At 39.3% G+C, this 21,296-nt stretch overlaps 1 protein-coding gene across 3 annotated transcripts in view; it reads left to right on the top strand.

Moving 5' to 3' along the window:
• ube2f (ubiquitin-conjugating enzyme E2F (putative)) overlaps positions 1 to 13,844 on the top strand; it is a 42,090-nt gene extending 28,246 nt beyond the window's left edge. For all 3 annotated transcript variants that reach the window (XM_035676000.1, XM_035676001.1, XM_035676002.1), the window contains 2 exons: positions 844 to 906; positions 10,542 to 13,844. In XM_035676000.1, coding sequence (XP_035531893.1) covers positions 844 to 906; positions 10,542 to 10,592 — 114 coding nt within the window. In that variant the 3' untranslated portion in view covers positions 10,593 to 13,844. The remainder of the gene's footprint in view (positions 1 to 843; positions 907 to 10,541) is intronic.
• The last annotated feature ends 7,452 nt before the right edge of the window (positions 13,845 to 21,296 follow it).

Genomic DNA, 21,296 nt, shown 5'->3' on the forward strand with positions numbered 1-21,296 from the left:
AGTTTTTAATCATGGCGAATAATCTTTCTCCTTATGAAGAACACAGAAATGATATGAAAATAAAAACAAGAATATATATGATTACACATTTTGCTGGTGGAAATGCATCCACAGCTGCTTCCAGACGTCCCCTTGTGCCGTGTCTTGAAAGTATACTCATAGTTCGACAGTAATTCATTACAAATTAAAATGACAGAAAATTAAACGTTCAAAAGAATATTCAAATAGGCTAAAAAAAAAAGATGAAAGCATCCTTTTAAATATCAAAATAATTTTTAAAATAGTTTTTCAATAGATTATTTAAACATTTTGGATGTCAAAGCAAGCTGCAAGTAAGCAGCTGAAAGTAATCAGATTATTTAGTTTAGTCCAAAGCATTGCTTATTGCAAGCTTGCATAAATCCATCATCGATTACATTTTGAATGCATCCACACTTACCCCGAGGTCAGCACTGCGTCTATGATGATAATGGTGGTGGTAATCTGCACTGATGCATGGTCATGCCCTAAATCTTACCTCTTAATCAGGAAACAACCTCTCAGGCCATCCTCCCTTTTATCTCTCTAATCACATGTTGTGCATGGCATCTCCAAGGCTACAGCATAATTATGCTGTCTTGTTTGTCGAAGTTGCAGAATCCAGGGTGACATTGCAGACAGCGAATAGTGCTGAAGTGGGCAATAACTTCCTCAGCAGCTACAAAATTCTACCCGCAGACAGAAGTATTAAACCCTGAAAAGTTCTCTAATAAGATGACTCCTCGTGTTTCTTTACTGTTTTTGCCTTTTATCTTTGTACCTTTTTTTTCTCAGTGTTCTTGTCTCTCTCTTCCTCTGCTCCAGGACCTGTTGAACTTTGATGACCCGTTGAACATTGATGCAGCAGAACACCATTTGAGAGACAAGGTGAAGTTTCACTGCCTTGAGATGTCAAGACAATTAGTGACACATTCAAGGCTATTCTTACTTGATCTTTAATTCTGTTTCATCATCAAACATACATTTAGTGCAAACAGTGACTTTAGTCGTTGACATGCAGGTGATTCAGCCGTGAAGCCTCCTCGCAGTGTGCCAGATGTGATTATATTCTCCATACTAGATTCATAACCTTGCTTCTGTTGATAACTCGCATAGAAGATGTATTCAGACAAGTTGTTGTACACCTGCTGCACAAACGATATTTCCTTCTGCAGCTCTCAGTGAAGCCTGTGTGAACTACTTGCTTTTTGTGGGTGGAATAATGTTATATTCAGCTGAGAGGGCTTTACTCTGGTAGAGTGGGCTGAAGACAAAGAGTGAGCAGCAGCTTTTCTGAGCTGAGAATGGATGTGACGTTATATTCAAGAGCTGTATGCATTGAACTGGTGCATATGGTGCATATTTTTTTTTTTCTTTTAAAAAAGCACTTGTTCAAGCACGACTATTTAATTCTCTGCCTCTGCAGTAGACAGCAGGCTCTACAATTTGTAAGTCAAATTAGCACACTAAACCGGAATTCCCACACTCACTCACTGGTCTTTTCTTGGCAATATGTATACCGTGTGTGAGTGATGATGTATGTATGTGCATACATCTGCATGCATGGATGGGAGTTTGTGTGTGTCTTTTTTTAACAGTAAAGAGTTTTTAGCCAGCCTTTCTCTTAGCAAAACAGATAATCAAGATGTCTCTAAGGATAGGCACACTGGCTAATTGATTGTAACTTATTACCTCTGTCTCTCCCCATTTGCCCTCTCCCATTCATTTCTGTCTTGTGTATCCACTCTTCGAAACGTCTATTCAGTTCTTTGTCAGTACATCAGGCAGTGTTAAAAAGTGTGGAGAAACGATGTTCTCAGTGTTGTGCTTACAGTAATTACTTTCCTAAATTGCCAACCGAACCAACGGAACTCTACCGGGAGCCTTCTGACCAGGGAAATAGTTGTTAGTTGAGGCTGAGTTGAGGCTAGCTGAAAGCATTTTCAAGTACAATATTTGACCTTGGGCGCATTGCACATACCCTTTCCCATGATGCATCGCAGTCTACCCAGCAGTGCATGATAATGGTTGCCATATGACCCCATTAGATGCGAAAAAGTGTATCTAAGGGAAATGTGAGTGTGCATGAAATGATTGCTGGTTTGTGGACCGGGTTACGATTGTTTAGATGAGTCAGTAGTCTCAGGTGTAGGAGGAGAGTGTCAATTTGGAGCCTTTCATGAAGTAAATAGAACAAAGTCTTCAGTTTGTGGTGTCAGAAGCCCAGATACATTTTTTATTGAACCAAAACCATAAAGAACAGCATGAATTGGATGAATTACTGCTAGTGATTTAGCTTTGGGTAGACACACACGCACACACATAATGTGTTTCATGCTTACAGAAGTGCATTAATAGACTTTTTTAACTGCATTGTGATATTTCCTGCATGCACACAATCTTGCACACATACCGCACTAATAGGTGGAAAAATACACCAGGTGGAAACTTTTAGTTACTAAGAACTACACTCCCCTTACTATGTGCGGCTCTACACCTGTTAGAGATGACACAAGATGATGATGATGATTAATAACAGATCAAACAAGCACTGGGGTCCTACAAGTTTCAAAACATAAGGCACACTTCTCTACCTTTATTTTCAGACACCTGTTCTAGCGGAGGCGCTGTCATCGCCATTTTGCTGTTGTTGGGCAACTGTAATATCAGCTGTCAAAATTCAATAATGTTGAATGAAAATACATTCTCTAGAAGTTTTGGTGCGGCTCCAATGTACTGTACTGCTGTGGTTCTCTGGAGTCACAACAACTGAAAACACAAAGTCATCCATCCATGACCCCCCTCCCACTGAGTCACAGCCTGCTGTAATCAACTTCAGCAGTGAGTAGGTGGAGCTGTGGGAGTGTGTGTGTGTGTGTGTGTGTGTGTTTGTGTCAGCGCACATGCATGCTTGTGTACATGGACGTGTGTATTTGTGTGTGTTGAGGCTTTTGAAGTGGAACTCCTCCTGTGGCTGCTCTCTGAATACATTTGCTGGTTAAAGTGGCTGAAAGGAAGCATCCTCATGGGCAATTTAGTGTGTGTGTGTGTGTGTTTGTGTAGTATGTGTGTATTGTTACTTGGTGCCTGTATTGTACCATTGTTGGTTGTGACACCTCTATAATAAACACAGTTAGTAAGGATGACACTGAAATGGAATAGGCTAACAAGCTCCAGCATTAGCTGTGTTTACATGTACTTGAATATTTGTGTAATACTGAAATGTTTTAATTCCATACACTAGTGTTAGTAACCCTGATATCTCTCAAACCCTCTGATAAGGACTCGTAGTTGACATCGCAGGCTGTCGGGCTGAAATCAGAGTACATCCTGGGACTGATGTCCAGGGTTTGTTTCACCCTCTTTGTCTGTGTGACTCCTTTAGTACTTTTAGTTTGAAGCTTTGTGAAGACTGCTGATGAATACTAAGCTTTGAAATGCTCACAGCCTGTGACAGCTTGAAATCCTCAGGAGAGACTTTGTTTAACTAAATAATACTAATTAGGCTTTTCCATATCATGGAAAGGATTTGTTTTAAGCATTTAACATTTTTGGCGTCTGTTTCCCTTATTTGGAAACATTTGCTGTGTCTCATTTCTATATTACACAGCATCTGAGTGTGCGGTATGTTCATAATGATCACACTACAAACAGCTGGTAGCAGGTATGGAAACTGAATGGTGTGAACTGAAGCACATCGACTTCACACACCACCCAGCAGCATGAACACATGCGCCTTTATTTAAATGTCAAATGTCTATAAAATGGTTGAAAAGGCCAAACTGCCAGAAAGCAGAAGAGCTCAGAAGTCTGCAGTACAATGAAATATTGGTGCCAGTGTATCTCGGACATAATGCAGAAGATTTTTTGCGGTGTACAGTAATGGGATATTGACTACTAGTATAGCAGACAGAGTGACAGGGTCCTTGGAGGGTTTGTTCCCAGAGTTCTCACATCCCATCGTCCCCCTCTGCATACTAAATCTTCTACATCTACATTGATTGATTCTCTTTATCTCTCTCGCTCTCTTGCTTCCTCAGGTATCTCAAGTGGCTTAGTCTCTTCTTTCAATCAATAGTCAATCATGTCAAGCGCACACACATACACACACACACACACCATTTACAGCAATCTGGATTCTGTCCTTGTTATTAGCTTTCTCCCCTGAGGAGTGGTTGCTGTAGCCCCGTAGGATCCCATTAGTCATCAAGGTTGTTCCGGGTCACATGAGATGATTATCAATATAGTTTCATTTTCATGTTTTTCACTTTTATCAGTCACCTGATCATTTAGGCTTGCTGTTACAGTCACTGTGACATTCGGTGGGGTTTGTGCAGTTTTTTTTTGTAATACATAATGAGAGATGTCTCCAAATGTAGCAGCATGCTTATTATGGCCTCCCTACTAACTCCAGCTCTGTAGTGCTGCAGGAATGAGTCCTAAAACCCAAAACCGAGTTAGCATTTTAGCACTTCTAGTTCCTTCGCCACAGAGTTATTTATTTATTTTTTTTGATTGGGTGTTTGGTTAGATGCCTGAAATAAGGTCTGTGGTTAACACAGACCTTGCACTCTTAAAAACTTCAAATTGTACTGCTTGTACATTTTAATTATACAATTTAATTGCAAGTTGGAAGTTTAGTGGTGGTGACGTTGAAGTCATGCGACTATGGTGTGGTTCGTTTTTTTACTTCTGCATACCAAGTGGTGTTTATTTGAGATTATCTTGCTGAACAAAACATGTAAATATAAAGCGCTGTTTGCCACAGAGCTTATTTTCTGCAACAATCGAAAATCCAGTGGGAAAATCCCATTTGCTTTTTGTCGAAGAAACCAGGATGATGCCAACTTCCAGGTTGGCATACAAAAATAAAGATGCATACATCATGCCTGCAGCACTCTATAGCAAGTGTGTTATAATGAGCGAGATAATGATAATTATGCGGTAACAATCTGTGTAAGTGTGTTAAGGCTTGGATGAGTCCTTCAATGTTATATATGCAAGTTGATCTCATCATAGTAACGTCAAAGCTGCCAAACAGTATGACAGTAGCAAACACAGCAAAGTAAGTGATCATTAATGCCACATCTAGTGAGGTCAACATATAAATTATACAGTAAAATGTTGCTCCAGTCACCTCATTATGGTGTGTACCCATTCTGTTAGTTTAGTGTCACAGTTCTGTTGTGGCAGCGAGGGAGTGAATAACAAGAACGTCAGGCCAACAATAGCATACAGAGGGAAGTCTGGCATCTGATGTTAAGTGCTCTGTTAAGGAAATTGTTTGGATAGTCTTTTCTTTAGTGATTTATTCATGACATCCTGTTGTCCCATATACCTTACAATTCTCCCCAACTCTCGATGAAGTGGAGGACAAATCCAAACTAATTGATTTTCAGGAAGCACTGGGTCCATGGTATTGTTCATGCAAATTGTGACAGAGAGCAATGCAAATTAAGAAGGAAGGTGAGGCAAATCTTAACTCCTTGTCACAACAACCCCATCCTATTCTTTCTCCAACTGGTGCTTATGCATCCACACTCCTGAAGTATGTTTGGGACAGACAGTGACTCCCTCACGGTGTTGACGTGTCACAGTAATCGTCCTGTTCCTTCAGACTCATGCCTGTGATAGCATCTCAGCTGTGCTATTATGTAGGGCTGTGCCGAATAGTTTGAAGCTTCATTCGTAACTTTGACATTGACATTAGCATTCTCAACTGAAGTGACATTCAAATAAAATGTTTTGCACGTTGTATTCGTCATGATTTAAAGTAGGTCTTTCTGCACAGTTTATTGTCAAATTTATTGGAAAAAGAGAGATGTAATAATTTCCAAAATTTTATTTTTATCTAATGAAATATTTTCCTTCAGTCCATATTTGTTGGAGTTTATCCTTTCAAAAACACCATTTTCACTGCTGCCAAAAAACTGTTTGCTCTCCCACTTGGTGCACATAAAGCGAGGCACACACTCCTGTATTAACAGGGTGTTACATAAAATATGATGACTTCATTTAAAAAAACCTCAATAGAAGCATTAAAGGTTAAAAAAAGGACATTTGGTATAGCCTTACTATTATCTGTGATGGTATTGCACTCCCTCTCATACTGTTGCTTGTATGGCTGTTGAAAGATGAAATTGAATGCTTCGGGCTCTGTCGCTATTAACACCTGAGGCCCTGATCAGACAGAGCTCGTTTTGCAGGTTGCAAACACAAGGCACATTTGCCTTTTTTTGTGTTGAAGCCCACATTTAAGAAAGAGCAGTGCGGTATGGGTTTTTTTAAATTGTTGCAAGGCAACCACCAAATTACTTGTCCTTTGATTTAGCTATGAAGTAAAGGCACATATCCGTACCTTTTATTTAAATATATAAATATATATGTATATATAAATGGACAGGCGATAGCGACTGCTTTGGCTCTGGTTGAAGATGAGAGGCTGCTCCGAAATAGTATGCTGGACACAGGAAAACTGAGATCTATGTGGGTTAGGAGACCCGAAAGGACAAAAAAAAGCTTAATGACAAAATGAATGGCCAGTCCAGTGCTGATTAAAAATCGGCAACAACACAAAAGCAAATGATGTCAAAACGACATCTTTACAAAACTCACAGAAATATCAACATTTCTCAAAAAGTGTGAAAACACCCTGGGACCTTTGGGTGTTCTCCACACCTCTTCATCCCTCATCATCTCTCTCTTCTCTATTCCGTTTCTCCCTTTCCCTGTTCACACCTAACCTCTCGTCTTTCTTTCTGTTTGCCTAATTCATCCTGAGGATTTCCGTTGCTTAGTTTCAACTTTTGGCAGATTTTAAATTAGCCATTGATACCCACAGGGTTTCATTTGCATCCCCTTACCTCCGATAGTGGAACATAGTGTGAGCACCTGTACAGATTGCTGGAGGACAGGAGAGTTAATTGCCTTCCACGGGTGAAATGGAGCCAAAAAGAAGAGTAAGCTATAGCCTAACAAAGTTGTATGTATGTGAATTTATCTGGTAAACTGGTGTGAGATGTTTTTTTTTTTTTTTTGTTTTTTTTCACATTTCACATATTTTAAGATACTCCCCACTGTTTGTTTAACTTCACCCCCTCTTTGGTGTCTGTGCATCCTGCAGACCTAATTCTGCCAAACCTTTTCCACTAAATGTCATGCTGTGGCAAACTATGTGTATGTGTATCTGTTTTAAGTGTTTATAGAAGCTTAAGAGACAGCTTGATAGACAAAAGATGCCAAAAACACAGATGAAGAGGGACAGATGAACCAATATCCCATATTTTCAAGTGTGTCCATTTTACACAGAACAACTTGAGACAGACAGATGGAAATAATTCTGGTCATTGACCGTGTTTCTGCATAATTAGTTTAAATTTTTTTTTTTTTAAATGTAGGATATTGATATCTGTGAATATTCAATCAGGTCAGTCTTACTGTAAGTCAGAATGGGTCTCACATTTCTGAAATGCAAAGTGCCATCAGGACTAACAAAATTTAAAGGCATTAGAAGTGAGAAGTGTGCAAAAGCTTTTATGCGTGTGTGCAGCGTGGTTCTAGGAATGGCAGTCGTTCTGTCTGTTGGGCAACCTCTTTGGTCCAGACTGAAATATCCCAACGATTATCAGATGGATTGCCATGAAACTTTGTACAGACATGAATGGTTCCCAGAGGATGAATTTAAGGGACTTTGGTAATCTTCTGACTGCCACCAGCAGGCCAAAGTTTTCACTCTTCCAGTAAAATGTAACAACTATTGGATCGAGTTACATCAAATTTGACATTCATGCCACCCTCAGGATCAATTGTAATCACTTTCACCATCCCGTAACTTTCAGTCTTGCGCCATTATCGGGCCAAAATTCTGTACAATTCAATTCTATATCCAACAATGTCATATACTTCGGTTTATAATCCAATAGCTGCAAAACTAAGCTGGCATGTTGCCGCCAGCATGGCTGAAGACTCTCATATTTTCAGATCGGATTTAAGTTGTGTGAAGTGATTCTCCCTTTGTGCAACTTCAACAGGCTCATGGTTTTGTTTTTATTACCAGTTCAACTGAAATAAACTTTCAGTGTGTTATTCTTATTATTTCAAGTTAATGTGTTAGTTGCTTTGAGGGTTTTATTTGACAGTATTTAAATTTCACCTTGTGTGCACATTGCTCACAGCTTGGATTATGCGCTTTGCCTCTGACCTCAAAGTATGAAAAGATTATTGAATTATTGAATCATTTGAACCATTGGCTTTTCAAATTACATCAAATCAGGTTATTATCAGCTTAAACATAAAGAGAGCATCTCTGAGCACCCAGTGGTAGAATATTAGTCTAATTTAAAGCAGCCGTTTCTGAAGAAGTTGTCTCTTCATTTGTTAAGTCTAGCTTTTTGCACATAGTGCCACTTCACCTGTCCTAAATAAACCAAAATAGCATGTGTGCTTGGAGATACCTACGCAGTCCGTGCAACCAAAACCCACCGTTTGCACTGGTCATTGCACTTGTGGCATTAAAATAGAGCCTAGAGGGAGAGAGATCCCTCAGCAGCAATAAAACCAATCCATCATCCCTCTGGGGACAGATACTCAAACTGCTGTCATCACTGTTGGAGTTTTTGTCGCTGGCAGCTTTTCAACATTCCTGTCTGTCATCTGTACACACACACACACACAACACACAGACACAGACCATGGCCTCTTTTTTCTGTATCCTTCTCTTCCAATCTCCTGTTTCTTCCTTCCCTCTGCATTCTTGTTTTTTCTCACGTTTTCTGTCTCTCACTCCACAACAAGCCAATTTGTGTGTGACTAACTGACCACTGGAACTGTGGCGTAAATCAGTGCACTGATGTCCGTATGGGACAATTGTATGTGAAATTTCATGTTGGACAGCGTGACTCAGGCAGCGTGATGGCGTTTAATGGCTTAGACCTCTGCAGTGATTGATGGATGATAGGGGTACCAAGGAAAGAACAGGACACAAAAGAGGGGGCCTAAAAAGAGGTGGTGGGCTGGCAAAGGAGAAGTGTGAAATCCCTCTTGAGTATGTGCAGCACACTTCTAATTTAGCCACAAATAACCTGGTTAAATATTCTAGTGTATTTCTGTGAGGTGAATAGTAAGTTGAGATGTGGGAAGCAATTAAACATGCATGAGTGAAGCATTTCAGCCCAAGTACATATTGTCTGGAGTGACTTTGTGGTGCACTGGGAAAAAAATATTTAAAACTGTCTTGTTTCTTTTGTCTTCTTGTGGCAACAAAAAACATAAACTGGTGTTCCACCCCACATTCAGAAGCTACTGTATATGAGTTGCTTTTGCAATCTTTGTATGGAAGTCATAGGTAATACAGTTCTTTACATGACTATGGGTGCTTTGATTTTTTTGATTTATTTTTTTATTTATTAATCACTATTGCCAATAATAAATCATAATAAATCACAGTAAAGAATGTCTCCTTAGCTGTGATAGTGTGTGCAGTTTTTCTAAGTTTTCTGGTATAGAGAGAATAAAGGAAATCCTTTCAGAAAGGAAAGCTGCTTCAGCTCAAATTAAAGCAGTCTTTGATTCCAACAATTCAATTGTATTGGTGTGTGTGTACTGTAATGTATTCTGCCTAATGTATTAAACAATAGTTTGGCTGAAATATGAAGACGGTGTAGGCACAAGCAGACTAAGTTAAATCAAGCGTGTCTCGGCTTCAGCAGTCCAAGTTGTTGAAGAGAAAGACATGGAGGACCCGAAATGATGGACAGAGCCGAGGAGAGGAAAGAGGGCAGTTGGAGAGTAGAGGTCACACAGAGCTTGATGTAACCAGGAGGGATGGGTCAAAGGAGCGGCAGAGGGGAGGTTACAGGATGGAGGGATGGATGGTGGATGAGGGTGGAAATAAGCCAAGCACAACCAGGAGGGACATGATGAAGACGAGAGTAAACATGGGAAGGGGAGGAGAGGGCACACATGACCAGAAGGGGTTTGACAGGGGAAAGTCAGAGGGCCGCAAACTAGATTTGTTTTGATTGCCACAGTCACGTAATATTGCCTTATTTATCACTATATGCCAGTTATCGGATATTATCAGATTCTTATGAGGTATTCGATATTGACAATATTGATACTGAAATTAGTAACGGGACAGAAAATTGCATCCATACATACAGTCGATTCATATCAGAGCACCTTTACTGGCCAGCCAGAAAACACATTGCATCTATTACTGTACATCTAAATAGTGGTGGTGGGGAGTATGCATCTGTTTACATTAGACTAACTGGTAGCCCCAGTGTGTGTGTGTCACATCACCTGAAATGGGCCCTGGTGCATCTTGGGTGCATTTGAACCTGTTTATTATGTCTTTGTAGATGTTCTTTCAGTAGCATATGAGCAGTAAGTTAGGCATAGCTATACTCAAAGTGGTAATTGGTGAATTGGCCAGGTCTAAATGTTAAATATACTGTCTGTTTGTCTGGCTTTTCGAAATAACTCTCACACTCTCTCTTTACCTTTGCCTGTCTCCAATCCAGGAGGATTTCCGAAATAAGGTTCAAGATTACATCAAGCACTACGCCAGATGATAGAAGCATCGGCTACCTACATCAGCCTGCACCAACCAACCAAACTGCTCTACCTTGCCTCTGCTTATCTTGGCCAACTCCATCCCCACCCTACGTGTGTGAATCAACAGCTGGGTCTCTCTCTTACCACTCCCCTCCTCTCGCCATCACAGCCCCACCCATGCCCTGCTGTTCACCCAGTTGCAATAAACTCCACATTGCAGAAACTAAATAAAAAAAGAAACAAAATTATGCGTTTGAGCAAGGGCTTGCATACAAAAGAAAAATATGCTTTAATTATCCTAATCGATTGAGTGTTGCAATGACCACAATGTCTGTTCGTTGTGGCAAGATCACTGAATGACGCCGCCTCACTAAACCTGTCTGGAAACGAGCCATGGCAACGTCATGGCAAGGGATTAGGTGTGATGATGACCGGCGCAAAAAAAAAAAAAAAGCATTAAAGGAAGTCACATTCAGCTGTCTAATCAAGAGAAATAATATCTGTTACTATCAGTTCTCTGTTCCAGTGCCTGCCATGTTTGTGTCGCTAAAGAGAAAATGCATGTGAGTTCACAACATTTACACACATACATAGACACACACAGTGTCACATCCTGTAGTAAAAAGGTGAATACATGCATACACAGCCCCACTAGACAGCATGTGAATGGCCACATTGTCCCATTCTGTTGTCATTCTCCTTGCATGTGCACACACGCACACACAAAGCTCACATGCAGAGCTTCTGTGTGTTTTCAGCTCCAAGTGGGATAAAGTACGACTACTAAAACCACAGCCAAATGTATTGTACTGTTTTCAGCTTCACTTTGTCTCTGTGCCCCTGCTCTTCCTCTCCTCACTGTCCTTTTTTGTCCTCCCTCCATCTGTCTCTGTTCCACACTCACGAACACCCACACACACACACACAACCACATGCACTTTTTCCCGTTGAGGATTGAGAGGTTTATTTGTACTTACAGTGCAGTCAGAAAGTACTGCGACAGTGACACATTTTTGGTGTGTTTGCTCTGTACCTGTGCACATTTGGTCCAGTGTGTAAGATTTAGTGGCATCTAGCGGTGTATTGGAGATCGCAACTCTGTCACTTCACCCGTCCCTTCCAAACACGAAGGAGAAACTACGCCGGCTGAGAAACGTGTAAAAAACGCAAACACCCCAATGTAGAGCCAGTGTTTGTATTGTAGAAACATGGCGTTTCAACAGGAAGGACTCCACGGAAGGCGACCCTCAATGTCTATACATATAAACAGCTTATTCTAAGTAAACAAAAACACAACGATTCTTATTTTCAGGTGATTCTGAAATCTAATAAAAACATACCTATGAATATTATATCCAGTTTGTGCCATTAGAGCCTCCTAAATGTTACACACTGGACCTTTAAAATTAAGCAATGTCTCCAAGTTTAAAGGACAGATTTAGATTTAATTTTACATCCAGAACAAATAAAACAGTGTAGGAATTGTTGCTCTTTTTTTGTTCATAGTCCCCCGGGTTTAATGGACAAAGATATCTTTAGAATGACACTGTATCAAACAATGCGAACAGGGTTTGTTTGCAGTGCTGAACCTGCAGAGAATTATCATCTGAATCTTCAGCTCTGCTCGGCTTTACAGAGCCATATATCGTTGGTCTGCATGTTCAGGATCATTGTCCTAAAATCTGGGGATTACTACGAGTCCTACACTGTTCACCCAACGTGGATGTGAACACCTTAAAATACCCTAAAATACCCTTAAAGCAGAAAGTCAGCCCTGTAACCTCACAGTCATTGTTTCATTTTATTATCAGTGTGCTGCAGTATGGAATAAAATACATTGAGCTGTCCCAAGACTTTCTAACTGCACGATGCATCCCCTCTCACTCCCCTCTGTGGGAGATTTCCCAAGCTGACATGTGGAGTGTGTCTTTCTAAAAGGACAGTACTCAGTTTTCTCTTTCTTTCTATGTGTGTATGGACTCTATGTTTTTACTGTCTGGATGTGTTTTGAGAAGTCCGTAGCAGAGATTCATGAAGGCGCTCAGATAGCAAGCTGACTAGCTAAAGAAGTGAGTAAGCATATTGGTTTTCACACGAAACTACTCTTTTCTTTTCATCAAGTATGTGTGGTACTTGAAGCTCATACATTGACTAGAGTAGGTGATGAGGTGCACTGCACAGCGGGACAGCTCTGCTAATATTGAGCTAACCAGATAACCTCAAACTGTCTTTAGGAACCTCTGCTATTGTGGATGTTGGCCATAAAATACATGGTCATTTTGTGTTTGTGTGTGTGTGTGTTATAGAGAGAAAGAAAGAGACTGTCACTCAGTTAGGCAGTGAGGGCGTGGCGTCCGTATGCGCGTGCTTTGCTCGGCCCTGGCCAGCGCCGTGCCTCCAGTGTGAGTCGTATCTCTGAATTTTAAGACTGTTCTTTCTCTCCATTCAGATTTGTGTTCACACGTCTGCATGAGGCAAAGTCTATGTGATCCGCCAGTGGTGCATTTTAATAAGGATGTCAGAAATGTAGTTGTCGAAGAGTGAAATTTTACATTGGAGATGTGTGTGATGCGTGCGAGAGTTTGTGCTTGTTGAGCGCTCGTGAGTGAGCGTGCGTGCGTGTGTGTGTGGGCAGTTACAGTATGACATGTTGAAATTATGTGATTTGTTAGCATGCTCTGGTTCCCTCTTTTCTTTGTTATTCTGGCCCAGGGTTCAATAGCTCGAATTATTACTGTTTTCATGGTGAAAGTAAACAGAACAACAGACGACACTGGCTTCTGCCAAAATAAAGGACCTGAGAATATGACAAATACCAGGTCCAATGAAAGCAGATGTGAATGTGGGCGTTCCATGGCTTTTTCCAGCCTGGTGTTGGTCCACTCAAACCTTAAAGGCTAATGTAACTGCCTATTAATATAAAGCCATCCTGTGTGATCGCCATGACAGTTATTTGTCGTGGTAGCAGTTGCCTCCGGGATATGGTAGCCCAATACTCTGTACTTAATCTTAGCCTTACTAATACTCTGACTTTAGCTTCCTATTGGACAGCTTGTCATACGTCCTTTAATTTGGCAGTTAGCAGTGTTTTGTTTTTGTTTTTTTCCCCCCAGGATGTTATTGGGGAATATCTCTGCTTGGGCTAACTCCATCTTTGGGCCATGAGAGGAAGATTAACAACCTGTTCTTCTTCAAATCCTCAACGTTTTCTTTCTCAGATTGTATATCCATTTTTTAAGATATATTAAAGAGAATATAAATAAAACTAATGTGTCTTGTTTGTTTGTGCTTCTTTCACTAATTTAAAGGACAATCAGCATTGCATGATGATTTTAGTGAGACATAATTATTGTAGGACTGCAAATAATGATTATTTTCATTACTAATTAATCTGCCAATTATCTATAAGTAGCATCTTCAAATTGCTTGTTTTGTCTGACCAACAGTGCAAACCCTAAAGGATTATATGGGGTGAAGAACATCAGGTGCACATGGGCGATATAGATTTATTAAAAAGGACTTAAATAAAAATAATAACAGTAATAATAGATGGCCGTGGGACATCATGAGGTGCTTCCACCTGGAAATGCCTATTTTTCCTTTGGTTTTCTGTCACACAATGTGTGTATAAAGTCTATCTTGTCTCGTTATCTCACAAAATAAAATAAAAAGACAATATGGATTTATTTATTAATTGCAGCGGCAGACTAAGACCACCTGGCACGCTCACTAAGCTAGCATTCTCTCTCATCTCTCAAGGGAAGGGACAGTAAGACGATGCATTTGTATGGCTGTAAACACCAAATTTAATTCTAGTTGTTCATGTTATCGTTCGATTGGCTTTTATCTGATCTAACAGATTTTATTGTGCAATATAGTTTTATGTTATGTTACGTTGTGGTACACGCATTCCCCCCCATGTCCCCCTCGGGATGAATTTTAATCAGTTTTAATCTAGCGCAGTCATCGGGGCAACATTTTTTTAAATTGCCCAGTAATGTTATTATCAAATGCCTGCAAACATTCCCATCAACCTCAGCTGTACTATGTGTTTAGTGCACATAAGTAAATGTTAGCATGCCAAACTAAGAAGGTGAACATGATAATCATAGCTACCAGAGCGCCCCAGGTTTTATTTTATGGTTGTTCATATTTTATGTTCTGTAATCAGCATTGACTGATTAGGATGGGAGCTCTGCAATTTCAGTGATTCTGTGGATGAATTAACTGAATCTTGATCGTTAAAAGATATTAAGTTCAGAAAAGGTCACAGATTCTCACCAGTGAGGCATTGATTAATTATAAAATAGGTTTATCCATTTTCTGTTTTTCTGTTAATAAATCAGTTAATAATTTTAGCATGAATTATATTAAACAGCTAGATTATTTGCAATGTATATAGTATTTAGAACCATCATCACACACAGTTGTTATTGACTTAACTTAGAGACTTGTCTTCCTTCTCTTCCTTTTCTAGTTTGGAATTACATATTTATTGAGGTTGAATGTTAATTTTTGACATCTGAGAAAACCAAAAGTTCCATACTTGATTACAATTGAACAGTCTGAGCAAAGTCATTGCGCTAAAGAAGGCCATGAGATGTGACTACAAGCTCCAATAAATAGATCTGGTAAGTGAAACATAATTATTTTCATGTATTCTTTTGATGGTCAGCTGATTGTTTCTGTTAACACGCTGAACACACTTTGGAATTATAAACCTTTTTCTCTGCTTTTCAGCGACCTAGAAGTGAGGTGCACATAGACAGGAGTGGGATATATGTGTGTGTGTTCACACACTTGCACCCAGTGTTTCACTCTGTCTCACAACTGTCAGCCATACATGCATTTGACTTGACTGAGGAAGACACACACAGAGAGAGAGAGAATGCCAACATCTGCCACTCACCCACACAACCCATCATTACACCTGGTTTTGGTGGAAACAATCATACTGTACACTCGCCCTCTAGCTATACTGACTTATGAGTGTCCTGTGTGTGTGCAATGACAGCTGACAGCCATAGACAGGTAATGAGATGGTTGAATGCTATCAGTCGTATTTCTTCAGTTCTTACACACCTGCCTGCTGAGCCCAAATCCATTCTGTATCAAGTTCCTTTTAACTAGCCTCGATTCATTTAAAGCACATATTTCCACTTTTATAAACAGCCTCAGGGAGGAGGTGAGAAAATAATGAGGAGCAGAAATTGTGTCCCTGCAGAGTTTCTGTTGAAAACACACCTGCGAGCCACATTAAGGAAGAGATTTATGGGTTTAAATGATGGGCCATTTGTCAAACAAATTGGCTGGAGCTAACACCACTGTAACCTGGGAGCTGATTTTGTAAAAGGATAATGTCGAAGCCTGAATTGAAATATCTGTTTCTGTTAGCTTGCACATTTTATGTACTGCAGCTGTGAAACTAAAAATATGTTTTCCTTCAAACTAGAGTTTTAGAAGAGAGACATCTTTTAAAAAATAAAAAATACAACTTAGTGACAAGAGGAATAAATAAAAATGTAATTTTTGAAACAAACATATAAAGAAATCTAAAATGTCTTTTTCTGCAGACTGAGGCCGGTTAAATTGGGCTAATTGCCACCCGCCTCGCTGATTGACAGTCTTTAAGCTCATCTATCTGGATGACTAGCCTACTCCTTTTTATATTATGACTCATCTCCCCGAGTCATTTCCTTACACACACACAAATCTTTCTCGCAATCTTTCAATCTCCAGATGCACAGTGAAACCAGTGTAGCAGAGAAGATAATCAGAGAATGTCATTTGTGATTGTTACCATCATTATCATCTGGTCTGATTACACTGAATGTATGTGTGTGTGTTGGAGGGTGGAGTAGGGTCGGTGGCGGACTCTATGACTGAGGGGTTAGGGGCTACTTTAGGTTTTGTGCAGTGGCGCATTAGCGCTCAGAAAGTCATGATGCATTTATGATTAAGCATTACCAAACCCGGGTTAAAACTAAAACGTTTTTATTATGTGAGTATAACTACACCTGATTATATAGTATTTTGTGAACTGTAAGCATACAGAGGGTGTCAGTTAACCCTGAAACCAGGCAGTAAGAGACAGATCAGATGTCAAAGGTTCAGGTTGGTTCCATTAATTTACTGTATATGTGTGTGTATACAGTATATGTGTGCTTGTGTGCGTGCTTGTGTTTGTTGTGCTGAACTGGTGGGCGTTTTGGTGCCAGCTGCTTATATCTCTCCAGCTTCTCTGTTTTTTTCTCTCCCATCATTCAGCTGTATGCATCTCATCCACCACTCTGGCTGTTCCCAAGCTGCACCTCATTTCTGCAGCTTTTTATATACCATATTGGCCCTGACTGAATCATCACTGTGGAGCTACAACTCATGCAGTCAGCACCCAAGGAAGAACCTTTATAGGAAAAAACAGGGACCAGGTCAAAAGTGCAGGGTCTATGCCTCAGTTCCCTTCACTGGCTTGATGTGTTGAAGCGGCTGACAGCAGTTTTAGAGTGTATTTGGGATTGAGGTCCTGTAGGTTAATTGCAGGGGGGACTTGGCTTGAATTAAGATACAGATATTGATACCAACCAATAATCTTTGCTGCTGTTATTTTTCAAAAGGGTTAGAGTTATCTGCGTTTTCCTAAGCCAGACATTTACCCCTTCTGTACTTTTTTCTATGTGTCTTGAGCCCTTTTCAGACATTGCTGGCTTCATCTGTCTGGTAAAATGATTGTTTTTATGTCATTCAGATAAAGGAGACAATTATGTAAATGTACTTCATGGCTTCATTCCGACCTGACAGGGTCTTACAGATATAATCTTACAATATAATATAATATAATATAATATAATATAATATAATATAATATAATATAATTAGTCATTTGTGAAGAATGTTAAGTTATGAAACAAAGTGCATGTTATGTGCCTTTAGAATGCACACAGGGTTAATGGATTTCATTATAGTTCTTACAGATCACATCAGAAGGCAGCAAAACCTCTGTAAAGCCCATTTTAACCTGGACAAAAAGCCCAGTAACTCACTAACATCTGGTTTTTGTTCTGTGGTTAAGGGTACAATCGGCATTCATTCCCGACTGAAATGACTCTGCAGTCTTCATGGGTATTTATTGACTCCGGCTCCAAACAGCAGAGATGAAAAAATGACGCAAAGGTTGGAAGTTTATTTTTGCCCCTTTTCTAGCACAATGCTAGGCACATAGAAGTTATGCTATTTTATTTTTTTTTTTTCTTCGTTGGCGTTGTCTATAGAAATCACAATCATAATATATTGGATAAATATTGTAAGTAGGATTTCACATACAAGAAATTTGCCTTGGTATATTGGTGCATAACAAAAAACATAGTATAAGAAAATATAAATAAAGATGAAATAAAGATGATAATAAAAAAGACAATGTGAATGATATGAGCTTTATTTAAATATATAGTATAGTTTATCCAGTTTATATATATTAAGTATAAAGGATAGTTGCAATATGCAAGATATAGTCCAAGACATGAACGTTATTGTAAAATAGATTCAGGGTGCCATGGCAATTTTTGTGCAAGATGCAACACTGGGAAGACAACGAGGTGAGAGAACTTCTCTTGATTCAAGGGGAAGAAGAAATAAGGAGACATGTTGCTACTGGCACTGTGAAACACGGTGGGATACACATCAACGTATCGAAAATGTTGAGTCAAAGAGGCATTGCTCGCAGCCCAAGGCAAGAAACAAATGCTGCTTTCCGGCACGTTTGTGACGTCAAATGTGACACAAAAGAAGAAAAAATCAGAAAGGCAAACTTGTAACTGGTAATGGGACAAAAAACAAAAACAAAAACCTGCATTTACACATGGAGAGGGTATTAGTTAGGGTACACACTAGGCTTAATCTACATGATGAAAGTGACAAGTATTAGCCTGTGGCAGGGTGGATCAGTGGTTAGCGCTGTGCCTCACAGCAAGAAGCTTCTGGAGTCGATTCTTGGTTGGAGCAGGGAGTTTGCATGTTCTCCCGTGTCCAAAGTACATTAGGTTAATTCTCCAATCAGTGCTCTTGACCAAGGCACTGGCTGGTCAAATGCAGAAAAGGAATTTCCCTATGGGTATTAATAACATACTACCCAACATTTCGGACCAGTTCTGCCTCAATTCTTCAGTTTAGTTTCTTAACTAACTGGGTGTTACACTGAAATCAAACCTCTCATCTTCCATAACCTCACAAAAGTATGTAAAAGTAGTAATGCTTTTAACCAAATTCACCTGTGAAAATTACATCACACATTCAACTTAAATAATGTCTCTCTCTCTAGAGAACTCTTTTGCACTTTATTTTAAGCAGTAATTTTTTTAGGATTGATTATTCTGAGGTTTATTTTTTTAATCCTTCTCTCCCTTGTCATTTAAAGTACTTGTTTGTCTTATTAGCAGCACAGTGTGATCCACAGTCGCTGTATTAAACACTATTGTACACCATTTTCATTAAGTCAAGATGGGAAGGAGAAAGAGTTTTTCTTCATTTATTTTCTTGGTTACTGGGAAACGTGACTCAGTTTGTGTCTTTTTTCTGTATTTGTATTTGTATTTGTGTGTGTGTGTCCAGGTGTGTCTTTGTGTATGCATTGAATGGGCAGATGTATACAGGCACACACATGTCCACATACTGTATGTTCCACAGTAAGTGTCTATCAGTAAGTGCCTCTCTATTTCCTTTGTTCTGCTTAAAAAATTGCCCACATGCTCCTTCCAGCCGTGGGAGGCATTTCATTGTGTTGTGAGATAAACTTGGCAGGCTGCAAACGGTAATACATTTAGTCATGCCAACTTTTACAGAAGCAGAAACAATGAGTACGTCACTGTAATTAAATAAAGCTCAATCTCCGCTCTTATTGCTTTGTGTAATTGGAACAAAGGTAATGTCAGATCAACATTCATTTTTGACATTACTATTTAAATGGTGGAGTGGTGGATGTGAGGCCATGCATGAATCACACTACAAGTCCTAAAACTAATTTAGTTCAGGTTTAATCTGTGTGGCACATCTTCATACAAATGCAAATGCAAACAAGTGCTCTACCTGATGATAGAAGATGAAATCACTAAACCGTTATATACATATAAGTAGAAAAGGGGATAGCACTAAGAAGCTTCACATTTTTACGCATTCAAACATGCTTTATACTTACTGTGATCACTGTATGGCATTATGCATATCTGTCACATTATGCATGCCCACAACAACATTATGCACACATAAATAAATCTTATGGGTTTCAATCAGCATTTTACACGTCCAGCAGCAATATGTACATATAGATTATCAGCTGTTGATGAAGAAAACTGTCAAAGTCAAATTCAGCTTTATTGTCAATTACTTCACATGCACCAGACATATAAAGTAATCGAGAGGACGTTTGTGCACAGGCGAACAGAATAAAGTGCACAGCAAACAGATTAAGAAAAGCAATATCTCAATACTAAAAGAATAAAACATTCCCACTTTTACAAGCAGATAAGAACATTTACTAAGGATGCTAAAAAAGAATAAAGGAAAAGATGGACAACTAATGTACAATATACAATATATTCATAACAATATAACAATACTTATGTAAGTGGCAACAATACTTTTATGGTAGTGAAAAATAAAGGGCAGTTTGGTAATTGGACAGCAAAAAAGAAGTTTAGAAATCTTGTAAGATAAATTTGACATTAAGGTGCAAAGATAGCAGTCAAGGTCTGGTAATGGTATGTGGTGATAGTAATAGTAATAAATAGTTGCATAGACGTTGTTCCAGAGTTCAAGTGGTTTTTTTTAAGGCAAGGAGGCTGAACAGCTGTGTGCAGGGCGCCAGTTTGCAAAGGAGGTGTTGAAGCCCCAGGTGGTCCATGTTTACCAGTGAGTCGTGTGGGATATTATATGGTGCTGAATGCTGAACTAAAGTCTATGAAAAGCAATCTCACATAGGGGTCAGCTGTTAATATTGTGAGGTGAGTAACAAGGAAATGAGATGGACTCATCACACATGGAATAAACTACGTAAGAGTTGCTTTCCTCACCAGCTTGGATGTCGTATACATATATACATTGTCAGATCATTAAAGTTTTTGTGTTTAGCCGTTATTTTGTAGGCTTAACTGAGAACACATTTCTTTTTCTCACAGATAAAGTTAACATCATTGAGTCAGTGGCTCGGTGATTTGTTGTCATACACTTAGACTGGTTTGATATAAGAAACAAGTGAATGAAAAAAACAGCTCCAGTGTATAAACTATCCTTCAATAGCTCTGCATATGGATCACACAACTTATTTTCCAGGATGGAATCAAATTTCCCAAAATGAAAAATGAAAAAATTACTTTGCACTATTCTGTGAAATCTAAGACACCTGTGTATATTTTGCCGTCAGCTGCATCCTACACCAATGACCTCATGAGCCGTTTCTGAGGTTTTAAATGGAATTTGCTTGCTAATTAGTTTCCAAGGGCAAAGTAGTCTCAGTTGTCTCCGTTAGACATCCTCCTCCTGTACTCATGAATTGTTGAGAAACATGCAATCAGTAGAGATAATGTTTTTTTGAGAGACAATTAAATGGGCTGCTGAATTCACTGGAGAGGAGACAGTTAATAATTGCTGTTTACTAAATGAGCAGTTTATTACCACCTGCAAGAGCGTTGGCTGGTATTGTTTTTACCTTGAGAGTCTGTGTGTGGTTGTGT

Source organism: Morone saxatilis, unplaced genomic scaffold, assembly GCF_004916995.1.
Source record: "Morone saxatilis isolate NCDOM2014 unplaced genomic scaffold, NCSU_SB_2.0 Contig5, whole genome shotgun sequence".
NCBI classification, from domain to species: Eukaryota; Metazoa; Chordata; class Actinopteri; family Moronidae; genus Morone; species Morone saxatilis.